Source organism: Vulpes vulpes, chromosome 3, assembly GCF_048418805.1.
Source record: "Vulpes vulpes isolate BD-2025 chromosome 3, VulVul3, whole genome shotgun sequence".
NCBI classification, from domain to species: Eukaryota; Metazoa; Chordata; class Mammalia; order Carnivora; family Canidae; genus Vulpes; species Vulpes vulpes.
The window spans coordinates 17,276,038-17,296,007 of record NC_132782.1 but is presented as its reverse complement, the minus strand read 5'-3'; the positions used below and the strand labels follow the sequence as shown (position 1 = coordinate 17,296,007).

The window sequence follows — 19,970 nt, the reverse complement described above, 5'->3', positions numbered from 1 at the left end:
CTTGGAAGTGATAGATAATAAGAAATGAAATAGACACGTCAGTATTAGACAGTGGGAGAATTTAGTTCCAAGAACTGAAGTGATTCAATATGGGAATGAAATATGTTATACAGAAAGATCCTGTCTGGAAGTGAAACTTTAGTCAAATGTTCCAGATAGCAGAATGTTAACAGGAAACACTACACATGGGGGTTTAAAGAATTAAGATATAACAAAATAAGCTTAAGAATAAAATTACAGAAAATATAATTTTATCAGTCATTAATGATTCAGTAGGCACTATAGGATCTTGAAAAATACCAGATTCGTTATAAACATCAATAGTCAACAAAACATGATAATAAATATAGAAGGTGGAAGACACTGGTTGAATACTGATCCTTAGATATAGCATGGAATTTGTCATTTTGCATTCATTTGATCTATGTGATTATTTTTCACATTTCTCTTTCTCATGCAGCAGAATGCAGAAACTTATAAAAAAGATATTTATCTGAGCTTTCTATTTTAATACTGAGTCAATGTCTTAAACCTGTATATTATTCTGTGCTAAAAAAAAATACTCTACTACACTCTGTAAGGGAAGCAGGAAACATCTTTATTCGGTCTCCACTTTATAAGTCAGAAGCCTGGGCATAAACAGGTAACTTGTCTAAGGTTAGCGGCAGAACACAGAGGTAGATCCAGATTAACATGATGGATTATTGGCTTCGAATCAAATGTTTTCTCTACTATGTCAAATGACCTTAATTACCTCCAATAGAGTAGTGTTTTATACATTCGTTCCCATTTGCAAACCAAGAAAGTACAAGTTTGATTTTATACACAAATACATTATAGTCACTAATATGAGTAATTGTTTTTAAAGATGTCTAATCCAGTGTTTACGTAACTGTTATTTAGGTTAAAAATATTCTTAAAAATCTTTGTTTTTTATATTACTTTTGCTAGCTTTCAAAATGACTGTGTGAAAGATTCAATATATGTGGAAATAACAATACTTTTGAAAGTCTATGGCAGTTATCTAAAATTAGGGTTTGTGCTTACAAACTATTTTTGTTTTGTACTTCATTTATTAAACAAATATTTATTGAGCAACTACTCTAGGCATCTCACAGTTTGTTTTTTAACATTTGACTTTCTAGGGGGAAAGCGGTCTGTTTTCTTGTGATATACTAGATGTAAACAATTATAAAATGCATGAGGAATATTTTCTGATACAAGTATAGGATCTGATAATGGAATCTTTCACTTAACAACATATCTCAAAAGAAGCAGAATTTGTGGGGAGGAGTAAAAAAAAAAGAAATATGATTTATTAAGATAGTGACCTATATGTTTTCTTGACTCGTATTTCTAGACACTTGAAATATTATATGTTGCTTTATGAGTTTTGCAACTGTGAAATATTTGAATGTTAAAAATGTATTAAAAGTCTTCAGGAAACAGAAAAGGCATGAGATAGTCTCTTTGTATGCACTGGAAGCAGTAGGAAAGTGTTCTGATTTCCTTCAAAGTAGCAATATTTTATTAGAGGGTGATTAGGTGAGATAATAAATGTAAAACCCCCAAATCAGTTACAATTGAATGAAAAGTATGTCATAAAAAATATTTTATTTCAGGTATACTTCATAAAATATCTCCTTCTATATGATTCTGAGTTGGAAAGATAAACCAACAGAATATATGTGAAGCAAATGTTCAAGTATTCTAAGTAGGACAAAATGACATATGAAAGAGTAGCAGCAATAAAAGAATCTTTGGCTCTATCATCATACACACTGATACGCAGAAAAGAGGGTGAGTTAATTTAAGCAACTAAAAATTTGACCAAACTCAACTACTGGACGCCAATTTCTACTTCATTCCCATGCTACCTAAATTCATGGTCTGGATACAAAATAACTACTATGGAAAATATTTCCTCAGTTGTCCATCTCAACTAGTTCTCACCAGATGATTAAATTTTATTTATATATTTAAAACTTATTTATTAATCAGATGCAGAGAATTTATTTATAACCTACATAATCCAGAGGGACCGTTACAAAGTTCTTTAGTAAAATCAACTGCCAAAGCACAAATAATCCAAGAAAAAGATAGAGGTTGTACAATTTGAAGTTCCCATGTCAAATTACTTTGGGTTGTTATTTAAAAGCACGGTTGTTAAATCAGTTGGTAAAAAGTCAGGTTCAGAGAGAAAACCACTCTGCTTGCAAGCTCCGAGTTCAAGACTCTCTCTACCCTCCATACCACCAATGGAACACGACGTTACCCTTCAGGGATTTTAATAAATCTAAGGAACACTGCTAGCAAAAGAGTTGCTGTCCAAATAGACTGACACACACAGGCCAATGTAGCCCCTAATGACAGAGTAAGATAATGACAGGCCCCACTCAAAATCAGCAGGAAGAGGAAGATCAATCTTGGCAGAGTGAAGGAAAAATGCTGGCTTTCTTCGCGTTAGCTCATCTCATACATATCTAGCTTCAGCAGCTGCCCAGTGCTGTGGTGCTCTGCATTAACTACACAGTGGATCAATAACAATTACACCTTCTCAAAAACATGACACATAGCAGGATTGGGTTGACATTTCACTTAGGCCAACATTGATCTCAGTGCATCTGATTCCAGCCCTAAATTCAAGTCAGGCCTGGGTTTACTTGGAATAAACACGGAGTTAAAGACAAAAAAGGAAACCAGCTGCTTGCGTCTGGGTCTAGAAGTAAACAGCACTTCCCTTGGTGCAGTTCACATTTTCAATCCACAATTCTTCCTGTTGCTACCAGCAATTCTGAAGTTGATCAAAGACTATTTTTTATATTATTTACTCACCGTGACATCAATGTTGATAATATCTCCATCCTGAAGAGGTCGACTGAAACGTAAACAGAATAGAAATGGTGATAGACAGATCTCAATAAAAGGAATGTAAAAAATAAGTACCTAAGACTATCACAGACCCGGTGAGTTTCAATGATAATTTGGAGTAGAAGAGGAATAAATAGAATAACTATATCTAATCTTTAAGTTATGTTAGTCACATCAAATTTTCCAAGAAATACAGAATATGAACATATTGCCATTGTTTAAAAATCTTTTAAAAATTCTTTAAAAAATGTACTTATCAGTTACTTTAATTTTGCAAAGAGCTGAAACAGTAGTTGATAACCTATATTTGCCTACATTTGGGGTTTTATCATTTATATGGTTGAAATCTAAGAAGGCAAAAGAAATATTTCATGAACCAGGACCTTTTTGGATTACACACTGCTTCAACAAACATTAAATTATGTCCACTTAGAAGCAAAATACTTCAAAATCTTTGTTTTACCATAATCAGTTTCAAAAGTTTGCAGGTGGGTTTCAATTAAACTAGTGTCTTTCAACATATGTTATAGATCTTAGTTTCATGTTTTAGTTTCCAAAGGAAGAATATGTTATTAAGCAATGAATACCTGTCAGGAATACCATGACATAGCACGTTGTTTACAGAGGTACAAACAGATTTTGGAAAACCTCCATAGCCTAGAGGTGAGGGATAAGCATCATGACGGATGATTTCCTGATGGACAAGAGCATCTATCTCTTCAGTTGTCATGTCAACCTAAAATATTAAATAAAGAAATTGTGTAGCAACAGTTGAAGACATTTCCTGCACTCACTGACCATGTCTATAGCTACAGCGCTTTTAGATGAGGCTGTATAGATTTACTGGGATAAACGTGTGATACAACATTTTAATTAATGGTGATTAACATTAAATATTTAAATTGTGCCTTTTGGACAATTCTTTGGGTATACGATGGTATTATGGGCTGTTAGGAAATGGAAACTGTAAACCCTAAGATGCTTTAAATTATCTGTGAGTCATTAAATGACATGACTCCCTTTGAGCCTGAACACTTCACAAATATGTTCTTAGGCAATTCCTTCCTCTTCCTCAAGGGTTAGTGCCTCAGGCTAACTGAAGCTTATAAATAAATTCTCAAAAGTGTCTTCAGTTTAGATGATAGGGCTTGAAGAAGTAAGTCGGCCCACACCGTTTTATCTCAGCGAAAGCTCACACGGGCTTAGCAACAATGATGTGAAGATTATAGATCATTATTTTAAAAACTCAGTCTGATACATATTGTAGAAATTTGGTTTTCACAAATCTCGATTTCTTTCATGCCTAAATAAACCCATTGTGTTTTTTAAAAAATATGTCTCCCTTATCAGAAGGCATCCGATTGCTCTCAAACCAAAAAAAAAAAAAAAAAAACCCTAAAATTGAGTTTTACGAGTGCATGAGTTTACAAGTGTTCCGTAAACTCCTGAGTCCTAAATAAAATTCTAAACCAAAATCTTTTATTAAATATTGTGTTATTTGTTATTCACATCATGCTTAGTTATGTTGCTATAACAAGTTCATTACACAGATGATACCCTAAGTGATTTCATCATGGAGATTCACTTCCTAAATTCTGCCCACCTTCTGGAAACTTCAGGCCCGTACTTTTTTTTTTTTTTTAAATAAATGATTCTCATAAAGCAGGGGGCTTCAGATTATTCTGAAAGAACTAAATCTTGTAGTAAGACAGTTGTCTGTAATTATGTTTCTATATTACGCACAGCTTTGTGTATGTGCTCTAATCCTTCTTTGCAGAGCTAATGCAAGAAAATAGGAGACAAAGGATGAGGCCGAACAACTTTTCAGGCACAGAAATAACGTGGGGAATAAAAGCAGAAACTACAGGCAGGAATGAAGGGGCGGAAGTCAGAGCTGTCTGCCATTGATCACGCCAGACAGGCTGACTGGGCCCAAAGCCTCTCCTGAATCCTGTTACTTAAAACTGCATTTGGATTTTAAGTTACCTCTAGAATGAACATATAAAATAATAAAATCCCTTTCCCCCCACCCCAAGGCTTTACTTGATTTTTAACAAAGTGGATGTGTACAAAAGAAGAGTTAAAGGGGGAGAAGGAAGAGAGGAGGGCTTGTTGCCCTTATGGAAGTCCTGAGGCTTGGTGAGACGCCACCTTTAAACTCTTCCCAGCCAGGAGGAGGACATGACGGGCCAGCTGACAAGCCTGACGAAGCCCTTGAATCTGATCTTCATTCTTAACTTCTATGCTGTCTCCCCAGTCGGGTACAATGCCTGTCGTCACATAGTCTGGCTTCTTTATGTGCTTGAGGAAAAAGGATTGAAAATGAAGATCAGAACCCAGCACACGACAATGGGATCATTTTGTCGGACACAGCCTCCTGCTTCATGGAGCTCTGCCCTTCCTGCCGGAGCACCGACCTCCGAAGCCAGCAGGACAGACCCTCCAGGCTGCCCCCGGTTCCTTCCCCTGCCCTTTTGAACTTAACATTGCCTGTGAGTGCTGCCTCTGGATGGTCTGTTAACCTTACTGTGCTTTGAGTCAAACTGGTCTGAAGTAGACTTCTGGTCAAAACAAACAGTAGTTTTCTTTTCTTCCTCCTCCCAACCCTGTAAGGAGCATTCTTGCCATTGATGGAAAAAGAGCACCAAGCTTCCAAATTGCCAAATGGCTAATTAAGAGCACTTTCATCTTCTTAACACAAAGATAAAATTTATGCAAAGGATAGCTCACAACACCCTCTCCGAATGAATATATGTAAAAGGCTGACTGTCAAGTCCACTGAAGCCTATTACGTATACACTTTTCTTACACTCTGCAACTGTACCCAAACTAAGAAGGGACTAGAGAACAAAACCCAACAGCTTTCTTTTCTTTTTCTTTCTTTCTCTCTTTTTTTTAAGTACCTAAAAAATACCTAGAACATTTCCATCACTTGTCAAAAACAAACAAAGAACCCCCCCCCCCCAACTCAAAACATTCAACTCTGATCACCCTTGTAGAACATTCTCCACTGCTTACTTAAACCTATGGGCAGTATTCAGAAAATAAATACTATTTTACACACAGAGCTTCTTTCAGTCCCAAGGTTTTGCTCAGCTCTTTACAATCTATTTATGGCAACTGCCACATAAGCATTGTTGAACAGTACCCACTAAGGGTACACAGCAGTTGGGGACAGGAAGCTGAGGGAGACAACACTCTTCAACTTGACATCACAGCAACTCTGGAAGGGCTGAGGTTAGGGGTCTGCGCTTTGTAAAGCTCATTACACAGGGCTGAAGACCTTCACTTATTCTTGTGTTCAGATGGGGCCTTTCTGCTACAGGTAAAGCCACTGCTTGGGTAGTCAGCCACGGCCAGGCCCTGGGCGAGCGTCTACTCCTACAGCTTTGCCACCAGTGCCCACGAAAGCTCACCCAGCCTCCCCCACTGACTGTGCTCTTGACTCCCCTCTGCTTTGTGATTGGGCCAGATTACAATTACAGGCAGAAGGGCTACTGGGTTGTCACGGACATTATAAAACAATACATTCATCTCTCCGGAGACCTCCTTTTCTTTCCCACTAAGTTAAGACCAGGAATATACTCTGGGCTCTGGCAGCCTGTCTCATTGGCCCCTTTCCACACACACAAAAAAAGGGCCACTCACCTTCAGGGAGTGTGTCAGTATACTTAATGTGGGTTTCCTGTCCAAAAAAATGCATAAAAGGGGGGAATGCAGGTGACTTTTGTGACAAATCTATACTTCTTTTACCTATTCTTGTTCTTTCTACATGACCCCCACACCTCCTTTACATTGCATTTCAAAAAATGGATAGATCGTCTTTCCACAGAATTGTAATCTCTGAAAAAAAAAAATGAAGAATGCTCTGAGGCAAGAGGTTTTATTTAATGACTCTAAAGGAGAATTTGGAAACAACAGAATTAATACTACAGAAGGTATAAGAGTAGACTTAGGAAAAACATCTAGTGTACTAGTTTCACGTAATCGCTCTTGAATGACCCCCATTTTATACTCAATTATTCTTCTCTAAAAAAGTTAAGAAACTATAGACATATACTTTTGCCTTCATGTTAGAAATTTAATATAGAAAATTTCATGGTAGGAACTAAGTCTGAATAAGCTAAGTGGCTATAAGCTCAGAGCTTTATTTGAAAAAAATTAATATTATGGAACTGCAGATGTTACAACTTCTCAAATCACAATTTTAAATCACAAACCAAGTTTAAAAATTATGATTCGGATGGCTCAGAAATCAAAGGTGCAAAGACATTTGATCGCTTCTGCGGTTAAGCTTCATCTTGGCTGGAAAAAGCAGCAGATAATAGGCAATACGGTACCTCAGGGACTGGGTGAGCTGAAGAAACTGCAGCCGGCAAAACTATACTGTGGGAAATCTCTCTTTGTCTCCGGAAAAAGAAATTTCTTCTTTGTTGACCGCTTGGCTGCTTGTGTAAGTAGATATGATTGAATGGTGAAGAGAAAATTCTGTGACAACCTATGAGCAGAAATCGGCATATTTTAAGTTAAAAAACCTAACATAGTGCTACATTTTAAGATGTTGCATTGTTGTCTATTAAATCATTATCCTAATCCTTTACTGGCTTAAAAAGAAAAAAGCCCCAAATAGAAAGGAAAGCAGTGATATTTTGAGTTCTAGTACAAGAATAGCACAGCATATTTATTAGCTAATACTATGTTTACAAAAAAATGTTTGACAATGGAAAACTCTACTCTAACAGGAAACAAACATATAGAAGCATCTGCTAAGTACCAGGTCTGCAAACAGAACAATTTCTGCTGTGGTACCTTATGCAGCCATGTCCAGGATGACCCCAGATTCGGCGCACTGTTTGGGTGGCTTTCTGTTCTTTAAAGCTGTTTTCCTTTCAAGAATCATGGACAAATTGCCAGCTGCACATTTTGCCCTTGACAGGATTACTACTCTGTGTTAAGTTCACGTGCAGCGAGGCATTATACCAAAATTCACTATGATGAATGCTCAAGACAGATAAAGACTACAAAACAGAAACGTAGGGTGTGACCCTGAAACAAAAATGAACGCAGGGTTCTAAAGTGCCCACAACAGGAATTTAGAAATATCTATCAAAATTTTAAATGCACATATCCTCTGACTCAGCAACTCATCTCCTAGGGCTTTATCTTCCAGATACTATGCAATAATCGATGTAAGAAGATCTACCCTCACTTTCATGGTAGAAAAAAACGGGGAATAGTGCAAATGTCCATCAATGAGGGACTGGTGAAATATAGTATGGTATATCTACACAAAAGAAAACGATAACGAGAGTAAGCTAAATCATTTCTATGTTGTTGATATGTAAACAAGCCGCAATATTTTAAGTTAGGGAAAAGACAAATGCTGAACTAGACATATAAAAAGCCCACTGATGTAAAAAAGAATTCATACATTTATCTAAGTTTGTATATCCCTCTAAAATTTCTAAAAATTGATATTTATCAATAGTGGTTATTTCTGGGGCATGTGACTAGGCCTGGGGTGAGAGGAAGACTTGCTGATTCACTTTGTTTTCTTCTATACTGTTAGATATTTTAAACCTTCGACTTGCATTACTTTTATAATTAATGATAGTTTGAAAATTCCCCAACATGCCACAATTGCATGCCAGGGGTTAGCAAACTACTGCCTGAAGGCCAAATCTGGCCTGCTGCCTGTTTTTGTGCAGTCCACAACCTAAAAATGATTTGTACATTTATAAATGTGCCAAAAAGAAATAAAAAAGATAGTATTTTATAACACATGAAATTATATGAAATTCAAATTTCAATGCTTATAAGTAGAGGTTAATTGGAACACAGCCACACTCATTTGCTTACAATGCTCTGTGGCTGCTTCGAGCCATAGTAGCAGAGTTGAGTATTTGTGACAGAGACTGAACAACCCACAAAGCCTAGAATATTTACTATCTGGTCCTTTACAGAAGTTCGTTGACTCCTGGTCTAGAGCACTGGTTCCCAAGATGTGGTACCCAGACCAGGATATTAGCACCATATGGGGAAAAATGCAAATTATGGGGCCCCTCAATTCACTGACTCAAACTCTGGGATGAGGCCAACAATCTGTGTTTTAACAAGCCCTCAGGGTGATTCTGATGCCCGCTAAAGTTTGAGCATTACTGGCCTAGAGTAAGATTTCAGCTATGGAACATAACAGAAACACAAACTGCAGGTGAGTACTGGCCTCCAAGGTCAAGATCTCCAAATGAACTGGAAAAAGGCACAGACACAAACCAACCCCCATGATCAATGATTCAAAGTCCTAAGTTTCACTTGATTTTTAAATTCTTATATATAGTTGAATGTAATAGTGTTGAATCAAACTTACAGAGGTATTCAGGTGTTATTTTAAAAAATTACAAGAACTAGATAAAATGCAGCAATATCATTTCTTTTAAAAATCAAAAGTTAGGGCAGCCTGGGTGGCTTGGTGGTTTAGCATCCTCCAGGGCATGACCCTGGGGGCCCGGAATTGAGTCCCACATCAAGCTCCCTGCATGGAGCCTGCTTCTCCTTCTGCCTATGTCTCTGCCTCTCTGTGTATGTGTCTCTCATGAATAAATAAAATCTAAAAAATAAATAAAATCTTAAAATCATTAAAATCTTAAAAATAAATAAAATCTAAAAAATTAAATAAATAAAAATCAAAAGTTAGGGGGCCCCTGGGCGGCTCAGTGGTTGAGTGTCTGTCTTTGGCTCAGGGTGTGATCCTGGGAACCTGGATCGAGTCCTACATCGGGCTCCTTGTAGGGAGCCTACTTCTCCCTCTACCTGTGTCTCTGCCTCTTTCTCTCTCTCATGAATAAATAAATAAATCTTTAAAAAAAATCAAAAGTTGCTCGATAGAGGCAAGTACATATTCCCTGAAGCTTGCACATTTCCCTGATGACACCACCACCAATTCTAGGATTGTCAACTGGTGTATGGGGCAGGGTAGTATCCTAGGAAAAGCAGATGGTTGGAAAGCAGAAGGCTGAACATTCATTTCAGCTTCACCACTTGTTAGCTGTGTGACCCTGATCAAGTTTCTTATTTTTTTTAAATATTTATTTATTTATTCATGAGAGGCACACAGAGAGAGAGGCAGAGACATAGGCAGAGGGAGAAGCAGGTCCCATGCAGGATACCCGATGTGGGACTCAATCCCGGGACTCCAGGATCACACCCTGGGCTGAAGGCAGACGCCGAACTGCTGAGCCACCCAGGTGTCCCCTGATCACGTTTCTTGAGTCTCTGGTGAGAATTGGAATACATGAAAAACTATGTGAAAACACTTTGCATTCAGTAGATGTCTAATAACTGATAGTTCCTTCAGGAATACATAAAAAGAAAAAAAAATACATAAAAAGGTTTTAATGAGAAAGAAATTGTACATTCCATTATAGCTTCTAATACTGAGCGTTCACTGTCAATTACCGTACTAAGCAGTTTATATACATTAGCTCCTTAGTCTTAACGAGAACCTTCCACTCCACTCCACAGCTGAAGATCTTGAGGCGCCCAAAGGTAGGTAGCTTCCCCCAAAACATGCAGTGAGCCAAAGCTGTGGGAAAGCAGGTCAAGTTGCTTCCACAAAGTATATTATTTTTCTCATACACATGAGAAAAAATGACCTAACGCACATGGAAATGCCCAGCAAATGTAAAAGGCATCACAAAACTATTAAATGTTACTACCATTAGGTTATTTTTCCAAAAGTGGTGATGGGTTGACCTCATCCATCCACTCTCTCAAGCCAAGCTCCATTCTCTGACCAAACACATGCTTCAGTGAGGTGATTGAATGAAGTTGGTTGGCAATTACGGGGCCCAACTAAAGCAAAGACTTAGGTGGAATCAATCTATGTCAAGGCTCCCACACTGCATCCCTAGGTAGGATCACAGACAAGACACAAGCTCCCAAGTATTTCCCTTCTGAGGAAAGTATGTATTATGATTACTATTAATAATGATAACACTCAATAGAATTAGTAACAATAATAGTGGTTAACATTTAATGGCCACTTTCTTTGATGAAGCACAGTGCTAGGTGCTTTACATACATTAACTCTTACCGACTCTGTCTGGTAAGCAGGCAGCTATTATCATCACTATTTTATGGATGAGGAACTAAGACTCACACCTCTGGTAGTCTAGGGCCTGGGCTTCACATCCCTTAAAACCAAATCAAGGACCATGCCTGCCACTGCAAGCTGCCTTTCTACAGTGTGCAGGGGCTCTCGTAGATAGCATGCTTTGCTAGAGAATGTGTTTTTTTCAGGAATTAGATTTTTTTAAAAGATTTATTTATTTATTCAAGGGGGAGGGGCAGAAGGAAAGAGTCTTCAAGCAGACCCTCCCTGGGCACGAAGCCCTACATGGGGCTCAGTCCCACTACTCATGAGATCTCAACCTGAGCTGAAACCAAGAGTTGGATGCTCTATGGACTGAGCCACCCAGGTGCCCCAGGGATTAAAGGAAACTTTTTTTAAAAAAGACATATTTACTTAATTTTAAAGAGAGAGAGCATGTGAACAGGGGGAGGGGCAGAGGGAGAGAGAGAATCCTCAAGCAGACTCCTCCCTGAGCATGGAGCCCAACGCGGGGCATGATCCCAAGACCCTGAGATCATGACCTGAGCCAAAATCAAGAGCTGCTCTACTGACTGAGCCACCCAGGTGCCCCTAAAGTTGTGTTGTTGTTGTTGTTTTAAAGATTTTATTTATTTGAGAGAGAGAGAGAGAGTGCATGAGCAGGAGGAGGGGCAGATGGAGAGGGAAAGAAGCAGACTCCCTGCTGAGCAGAGAGCCCAATGTAGGATTTGATTCCAGGACCTCGGATCATGACCTGAGCTGAAGGCAGATGCTTGACTGACTGAGCCAACCAGATGCCCTAAAGGAAAGGTTTTTTTATTTTTATTTTTATTTTTTTTTAATTTTTATTTATTCATGATAAATGAATAAAATAATAAATAAATAATAATAATAAATAATAATAATAATAATAATAAATAAATAATCAGAGAGAGAGAGAGAGAGAGAGAGGCAGAGACAGAGGGAGAAGCAGGCTCCATGCACCGGGAGCCTGACGTGGGATTCAATCCCGGGTCTCCAGGATCGCGCCCTGGGCCAAAGGCAGGCGCCAAACCGCTGCGCCACCCAGGGATCCCAGGAAAGGTTTTTTTAAAGGATAATGAAAAAAATAAACATCATAGGACCATCTAACATTTAGAATGAAGGTACTTTTCATGAAAATTTGTAGATCTGATCTAATTGAGAGGCACTATAGTAGTGAAAATAGCATGAGCTTTGAGGCAGGTAGATCTGAGGCCCACATTCTCCACCATTACATGGGAACAGTAGTGCTTTCCTCATCACTCTGCTGTTGTGAGCATTAGTTGAGATGACATACATAAATAAACCATCCTAAAAGCAGGTCCTCCGTAAACATTAATTTTTTCCCTTTTGCTTCTCAACTCTTCAACATGTTTACCTGCAGGCCTCTAAATATATTTATTCTTTAATTCAACAACTACTTACTGAGCTCCTCCCATATGCCATACTCTGGATGCAGGGTGAACCAGGTGACAAAGTCCCTGCTCTCCTGGAGCATATATTCTATGGTGGGACACAGACAAGAAGCAAACCAACAAATACATTAGATTACATCAGATGGCGACATGCGTGCATGATGAAAAATGGGCAAGAGTGACAGCCGTGGACGGCACCTTGGAACCATGGTTCTGCTCCTGGTCCCGCCAAGAGCTAACTATGTGACTTCAAGTGGTAACAGGAACAGTGAACACTGGCTGAGAACTTCCTGGGGCCAAGCTCTATGCTGAGCACTTCGGATACTGCCCACTGATACAGAAGGCTTAGAAAAATGAGGGAGTTGGACTTTATAAACTTTGAAGGGGTCTCTTTTAGCTCTGACATTTGTGCCTTCATTCAGCAGCATCTGATTGTCATGCTACCTCCCAGGCAATGGGATGATGTGGATGCCGATCAATTTTAGGACTCATGAAGATTTTTTTTTCAATGCAGCTGATTACATGAAAGAGAGACCGTCTTTATCAGCATTATCAAGTTCAAGTAGACAGTCATTATAGGGGGAATCTTTTCTATGTACTTAAAACCTGAGGCATGAAGTCACCAGGCCTTTACTTGGATATCTGGTTGAGGCTTTTAAGACATTCTCTTGTAGAATGAACAGTGTTGCCAATGTACCTGTCCTGCCAAATGATAGGCTCACTGCTGAAAAGATGCAGGCACACCCACACATGACTTAAACATCGGGAACACAGCCTGAACATATCCAATCTGTTGACAATTACGGTTCTGCTGTGTACTCAGAAATTCCACTTTCATATGATACTTTTTTTATTTGAAGCAAAATCTTTTCTTTCAATCTGATAAAAGACACCCTATAAACGCTGTCACAAGGTAACAGGATAATAAGGTACCATACCGTGTTTATTCCACTAACTATTCATTACAAACCAGAAAAAAAAATCTAGTGTTTTCACAGGTGAAATGAAGAAATGGGCTTAAGAAATACATGTCTTTAGAAGATAATGGTCCTCCAACTAATGTGGAGGTGGGGCAAAATCCTCAATTTTGTTTATCATATTGTAATTAATAAATAGTAGTTAACAACTTTTCTAAATGCAGAGTGGGTAAAATTAAAACCTCCAGTACCAATTATATTCAGGGTCACAGGATAACCAAACTACAGTTACTGCTAAGAGACCATTCTAGAAAAGGTTTGTTGGGTTTCCTTTGTATTTCCTTTCTTTATAAAAGCACTGCATTGTACACCGAAAGCTGATACAATACAAATATTATATGTCAATTATATCCTGATTAAATAAATAAATAAAAGTACTGAGGATACCTTATCACAACTGTATCTAACTTCCAACTTGCCACGGTCAATGTTACAGCTAATCTGATGTACAGCATCCATCATCAGAGGCAGGGACACCGGCCAGGCTTCCATTAGTCACAAGACTGGCCTCTCTGCCTCCTGGACACCATCGTTTACCTAGGGCACACAGCACACCCTCTTTTTTTTTTTTTTTAAGGTTTTAAGTAATCTCTATACCCAACGTAGGGCTTGAACTCACAACCCCAAGATCAAGAGTCACATGTTGCACTGACTGAGCCAGCCAGGTGTCCCGTATTTCCTTTTGTTAAAGCTATCTTCAGGAAACAAGTTTCAGGTGTGTACTAATTATTGCAAGGGACAACCTGACCATCTGAAGTTAAGGAGAGACAGGTTGCAAATCATCAGAAACCTCAGAAGAGGAGAGCCCCAGATCAGCAAGGAGCTGCTTTGGACTAATTTAATCTTAAAAGACTGATCATAGTGAGTGTTGTTACTATTGATTATGTAACAGAAACTCTCTATAGGGTTTCCTTAGGCAGTACGTCTATATGTTATTTGTTATAAATACTAGAATATTTACTGTTATCAAAGGTAATAGTAAGAATTATTTTCAGTGTCACAAAAATTCTATCAGTGTCTAGTTTCAGCTGAATGTCGAAAATTATAGGCAACTGCTTCTTTCGCACACTGTGAGGCCTGAATGTCTTTTGAAATTGGTATATGTCCTCTGGATCCTGCAACACATTTTTCATATTTTAAATCTGTATTTGCAGTGGAAATCTAAGTTACGGTTTTAAATATGAAAATATTTGTGAAAAACATCAATTTCTAAAAACTGTATTTTATTTCCCTTTCCAGATTAAGTCTGAAAGGTGGGATTACAAAATTCAAGTATGATGGAGGGAGGAATGCACACAACATGCCCTCTTACTCAGGGTCTATTTTAATTGTTATCTGCTCATGCATTCTATACCACATAATGAAACGCTTCCATTTCACCCACTGAGCCCCGGGTTTTTCCGTGCACCTCTACTAATGACCCTTAATTAAGTCGATTTTATCCTTGAAAATGTGAGTTTTCTTTTGGCCAACAAGTATTTTTTACAGAAGAGGCCGGAATCAACTTTCAAAGAGACATTTAAGATGCTTATTATTTTAAGCAGTGTAAAACTGAACAAAGTATATTTGTACTCAAGTGTGGGCTACCAACACCTATATTTTTCATTGTATGTTTCCAAAGAAGCACTTCCACCCTACAGAGTACCATCAATCCTCAGTTATGTTGCATTTCAGAGGTATTAAACATCTGGGTAGAAAACAACACAATAAAATAGCCTGTAGTACCTAAACAATGTCAACCAGAGATAATATGTAATTTAAAAGATACTCTGTAAAATGTCTTACTGAATATATTTTTTCATAATGATCAAATGCCAAAGTCTAGTAACAAAACTATTATTTATAGCATATCAACATCTAATTGATTTTACAAATGGAGGCAATTATTTTGGATGAAGGGGGGAATGTGTGCCAGATTTAAATGATTTATGATTACTAAGAGAGAAAACAATGTTTTGCTAATTCATTTTCAAATATGGCTCTTACAGTCATTGATAATTTTAATTTTAAACCAAATTATTTGCTTAAATAATACATTAACTTAAAAAAAAGTAACTTTGTGACAGCAAACAGATTATTTTTAACTGTTTAGAAATATTGCTTCCTACAGTAGGCTCAAAAGGGACTGTACCATAGAAATAGATTTTCGAGGTGCTGATTTAGAGCCACAGAAAGATCACACTTCATGAACTCCAACCAATTACCTAGAGTAGGAGCACAGGCTTTTATAGCACTGTGTGCTTCAAGTCCAAAAGGGAACACTGCAAATGCATCCGTGCCTTCTATTTCTTGACCTAAAACACCGACTGTCTACTTGATAGGTTTGATAACTTGCACAAATGTTGTGAAAGGAAAATTAAATAGTCTGCATCACTTGATATTACTCTCATTGATTTTTATAATCTAGTACTAAGATGTACCTGTTTCAAAAGTAAATGAGAAAGATTGAGGGTTCCTTCCCATTTCAAGGAGACTATAAAGCAGAAGAGAAGCTCACATTTCACAAGAAATAACCTGTGCATTTGTTGAAGAAAAAAGAAAATCAGCTAGGGGAATGCCCCGGGCTGCAGCAGATACTGATTGGGCAAGGCTAAAGGACAAGAGCCCTTGAAACTAAACAAAAGCAAATTCATTCTGTTGACAGATGTTGATTACATCAAAGCAACAGGAACTCCCCCAACTCCCAATTTTTTTTTAAACAATTAATACCTCTCTACAATTTACAGAATAAGGATAAAGTAAGTTTCTAAACCAATCACAATAAACATTATTAAACTTTTTTTTTTTTTTTTTTTTTTTTTTTAAGTTTCAGTTCAGTTGAAGACTGTTCTGGTGTGTTTTGAGCTATGGGCTTCTCCAAACAGTGGTTTATTCATTCCCATGGACATGTCAGGGAAGCCAAGCTGGCCATGCCATCAGCCCCTTCCTTCCAGGGGTTAACTGCTCTGGCTGCCAAATAAAATACAGAGTGAGCCATGTAATTATGGAGACAGTCAAAGGGCAGGCTCTATTTTGAAATCTATTTGCACAGACAAGGTCTTCCAATTGAGCTTACAGGAAACAAGCTGGTAAAGAGCCTCCTTTTCCCCAGATGCTTTCCACACTTTTTCTCCAATTCAGGAAATCATGGATATGGACACCATACACCATTGCTTCCTGGATTTCAAGCTAAGATACCACGACAAGAAGAAGAGTGGATGTTATACAAACCCGTAAAAAAAACTTTTCCCCCTTTTTCTTTTTTGCCTAGTTAACAGCGTTTGGCAATAGCCTCTGGATGATAAAGCAACAATGTTTATTAAACATTTCTAAAGAGGATGCAGGTCCAGTTATGTAGGTGTTGGAAAACAGATTCTTTTCTTTAATGCTCAAAATAAAGCATAAAGTCAAGTCTAAAATATATTGGCATAAACACTGGTCTGAAATAAAGATTCTACTTGACATCCAATAGTGTTGTCCTTGAAGTTATTCACAGCTTAAGACTGCTAAAACAGTAACAGAGATTCCAGAGAAATAAAAAAGAAATGTGTAAAATAGTTTAAGTGAAAAAAAAATCACAAGTCACTTTAAGCTGCAACATAAACGTTTGTCCTAGTTGCTTAAAGCTCTAAATTTGCAATTGCTCTAAGACTTCACCATAGTCGGATTAAAATAGAATCAGGCCACTACTGCCAATGAAACGAAGTAGTCGAACGTAGATAAGATAGTAGTCTTCTCTGATACTGGCCTGTGGCTGTCAGAACTCCCCATCAAGCCATAAGCCAAAGCCTGGAAGTTCTGATTCTAGAGAAGATGAGCTGGAAAGTCTGCCATAGTTAGAGCACTTCTGGGGAAAGGAAGGGCGGTGGCCTGAGGGCACCCTCTTCCAATAATAACAACATTCAAGAATGATGCCCAGGTCATGGCAAAACATGACCTTCCCCAAGGCTCCATCAGGAAGTTGGCTCCATGCTACATCCCTCCTCCTTTTTAAAAATTTAGTAATAGCAAATGATAGAGTATAATGACAATGACAAGCTCAGAAATGGGTTTAGGAAAATACGGCGTTTTTGTTTTTTGTTTTTTTTAAAGCCAATTGGATTGTATGTGATTGCTCATTAAGGTATACTACCAACACCCAGGGATCTGTGATTTAAACAAAAAGCATTCCCCTCTTCTTGGGAGGCACAAACACCTCCACCTATTTCTAGGAACACATATCAATAAACAAAACCTAGTTAATAAAATAGAGGTTTGTGGGCTTAGAAAAAAATTCCTTTAGGGTGGCCCAACCACAGGTGGGGGAGGGGAGTCAAAGATTACAGTAAGAACTCAAAATCTAAAACTGAAAGATCATTTGGTGGAAAAGTGGAAGTTACATAGAAATGATTGATGTGTAAAAGGAAATAGGGCTGTTGTATGAGATTTCTCCATTTAGGGTAAAAAATGTTCACTTCAAAATTTAAATCTAAGTTCATTTTTATAATCACAAAATAGTGAGTCACGCTGCAATAGTATATGCTTAGAAAATCCCATTGTCTCTCAGCTAAAGTTTAGAGAAAAGCAGCTTTTAGCACTTCAACAATACATATACTCAGGCAACTTCTTGGACAAAGAAATATTGTGCCTTTCCACGGGAAATAAAGGAGCTGTTTATTAGGGCTGCGGTTAAAATGTAATAATTCATTCTAGTTGAGCCCTGTGGAAAATGTCATCAAAATATCATTTTCTTTGCCAGATTTTCTGGATGCCGTGATATCGTTTAAATACTGAATAAAAGGCAAACTGATTAGAGTAGAAGTATACTACCACCATCAAAAAGAACCAAAGCAAATATTCATTCCATCAAAGGAACAAGAAAGAAACACAGTCTTGATACCCAGAAAATGCACTTTTAGGTTAGCATAGAACATCTGGCAAACTTCAACCTTCCAAAATTTCTCAAAAGAAGCATTCCTGTTATCACACACTTTGGTTAAAGAAGAGGAACATAGAAAAATTTTATATTAAAGCACATAAATAAGAATCAGAAAGAGCAATTACACAGAAGTCATACATGGAATTCAACTTTAGAGAAAGTTCATATAAAAAATCATGAGTTTTCAAAAAATGATACAGTAAGAAAGTCTTTCTTTAATTAAAAAACCCTTCATAAATACTACTGTCATGTAAAACACTACTCAAAATATTAGTTATTTGGATAAAAATACCCTGTGATAGAAGACAGTGGGACTTTTGGTTTACGATCAAAGGCACGGCTTTAACATGAATATTTTTCAATTATATTAAAGCATTTAAGAGTGTAATTTTAGTTTTCATCTCACAACAGTGTCACCTGAATTCTATATTCAACATGCACTAGCTATACTGTTGGATGTATTTCTTCTTTTTTAATGAACCATTTAAAATCATTTATGCAAAGAATTGGTATAAAACAGCTCAGAGCTTTGACCAAAACTGCAGTATTGATACCAAAAACAAAACAAAAAAACAAAACAAAAAAAAAACTACATCATAATATTTTTCTGAGAATGTTTTCATTGTATAATTGCAAGTGAAAGCCATGAAATAAAAAGAAAACCTTAAAAAAAATAAAAATAAATAAAAAGAAAACCTTTAAATATAAATTCTACCAGTGGTATCTTGACAATTGTGGGAGTTTTGTTTCTGCTCTCTAACCAGGCAATAGGAATGGTAGGGAGAGAGGGAGGTCAGTAATCACAACCCAAAATGAGGAGGCTAAAGCTCCAGAAAAACAATATATTTCTAACCTTCTGCAGTTGAGATTACATAGATTTAAGACAATAGAAGCCAAGATCACTCATCAAGGGGTTATTTTCACAAGAAAAAGAAAGAAAATAAACAGTAGCCTCTTTAGTAAAGGAAAAAGTTCCAAATTATTTAAAAGCAGCTTTTTGGACTGATGTAGTTATGTGGCCACAAATAATTTTATATTCAATTAAACCTACAAACTTAGTTAACCATGTGAATAATCACTCCATAGCTTCAGGTGTTAATGTAAAAAGTGTGATGTATTAAAATGGTACAGGCTTAAAAGAGGAATACCATAAAAGTTTACTTACACACTGACCCTTAGTCTTTTTTTTTTTTTTTAACGGATGGTCAACTATAAAACCATTATTTTTGTACTAAAGATTGAAAATTGAGATGCCTAGGTAGCTCAGTAGGTTAAGCATTTGCTTCTAGCTCAGGTCATGATCCTAGGGTCCTGGGATCGAGCCCCACATTGGGCTGCCTGATAAGTGGGGAGTCTCCTTCTCCCTTTCCCTCTGCCTTCCCCTCTCCCCCTCCACTTATGTTCTCTCTCTCTCTGTTTCAAATAAGTAAATCTTACAAAAAATTAAAACGATCACATCACCCCAACAGAACGTGTACTCCATCTGCATACTCTATAAAGCATACTGCTTTTCATATCTGAAAATGCAGTATTACTTGAAAACTAGCAGAACAAGATCAGCCACACTTGGTAGAATGATAAATCCATCATCTTTTTTATTTGTTTTTTCATCATCTCATTTTAAGCCTAAAGTCTTCAATATAACCACAATACTAAAATGTTTGACGTGTACAATATTT

At 37.4% G+C, this 19,970-nt stretch overlaps 2 protein-coding genes across 4 annotated transcripts in view; one reads left to right on the top strand and one right to left on the bottom strand.

Annotated features, from left to right (window-relative positions):
• The window catches only part of SLC25A12 (solute carrier family 25 member 12), a 300,020-nt gene that overhangs the window by 23,567 nt on the left and 256,483 nt on the right, over positions 1-19,970 (top strand). The gene's annotated exons all lie outside the window — the stretch shown is intronic.
• Positions 1-19,970, bottom strand: part of METAP1D (methionyl aminopeptidase type 1D, mitochondrial) — an 88,594-nt gene that overhangs the window by 10,303 nt on the left and 58,321 nt on the right. For both annotated transcript variants that reach the window (XM_025994032.2, XM_072751931.1), the window contains 4 exons: positions 7,212-7,369; positions 5,023-5,172; positions 3,459-3,607; positions 2,836-2,878 (listed from right to left, as the gene is read on the bottom strand). In XM_025994032.2, the coding sequence (XP_025849817.1) occupies positions 2,836-2,878; positions 3,459-3,607; positions 5,023-5,172; positions 7,212-7,369 (500 nt within the window). The remainder of the gene's footprint in view (positions 1-2,835; positions 2,879-3,458; positions 3,608-5,022; positions 5,173-7,211; positions 7,370-19,970) is intronic.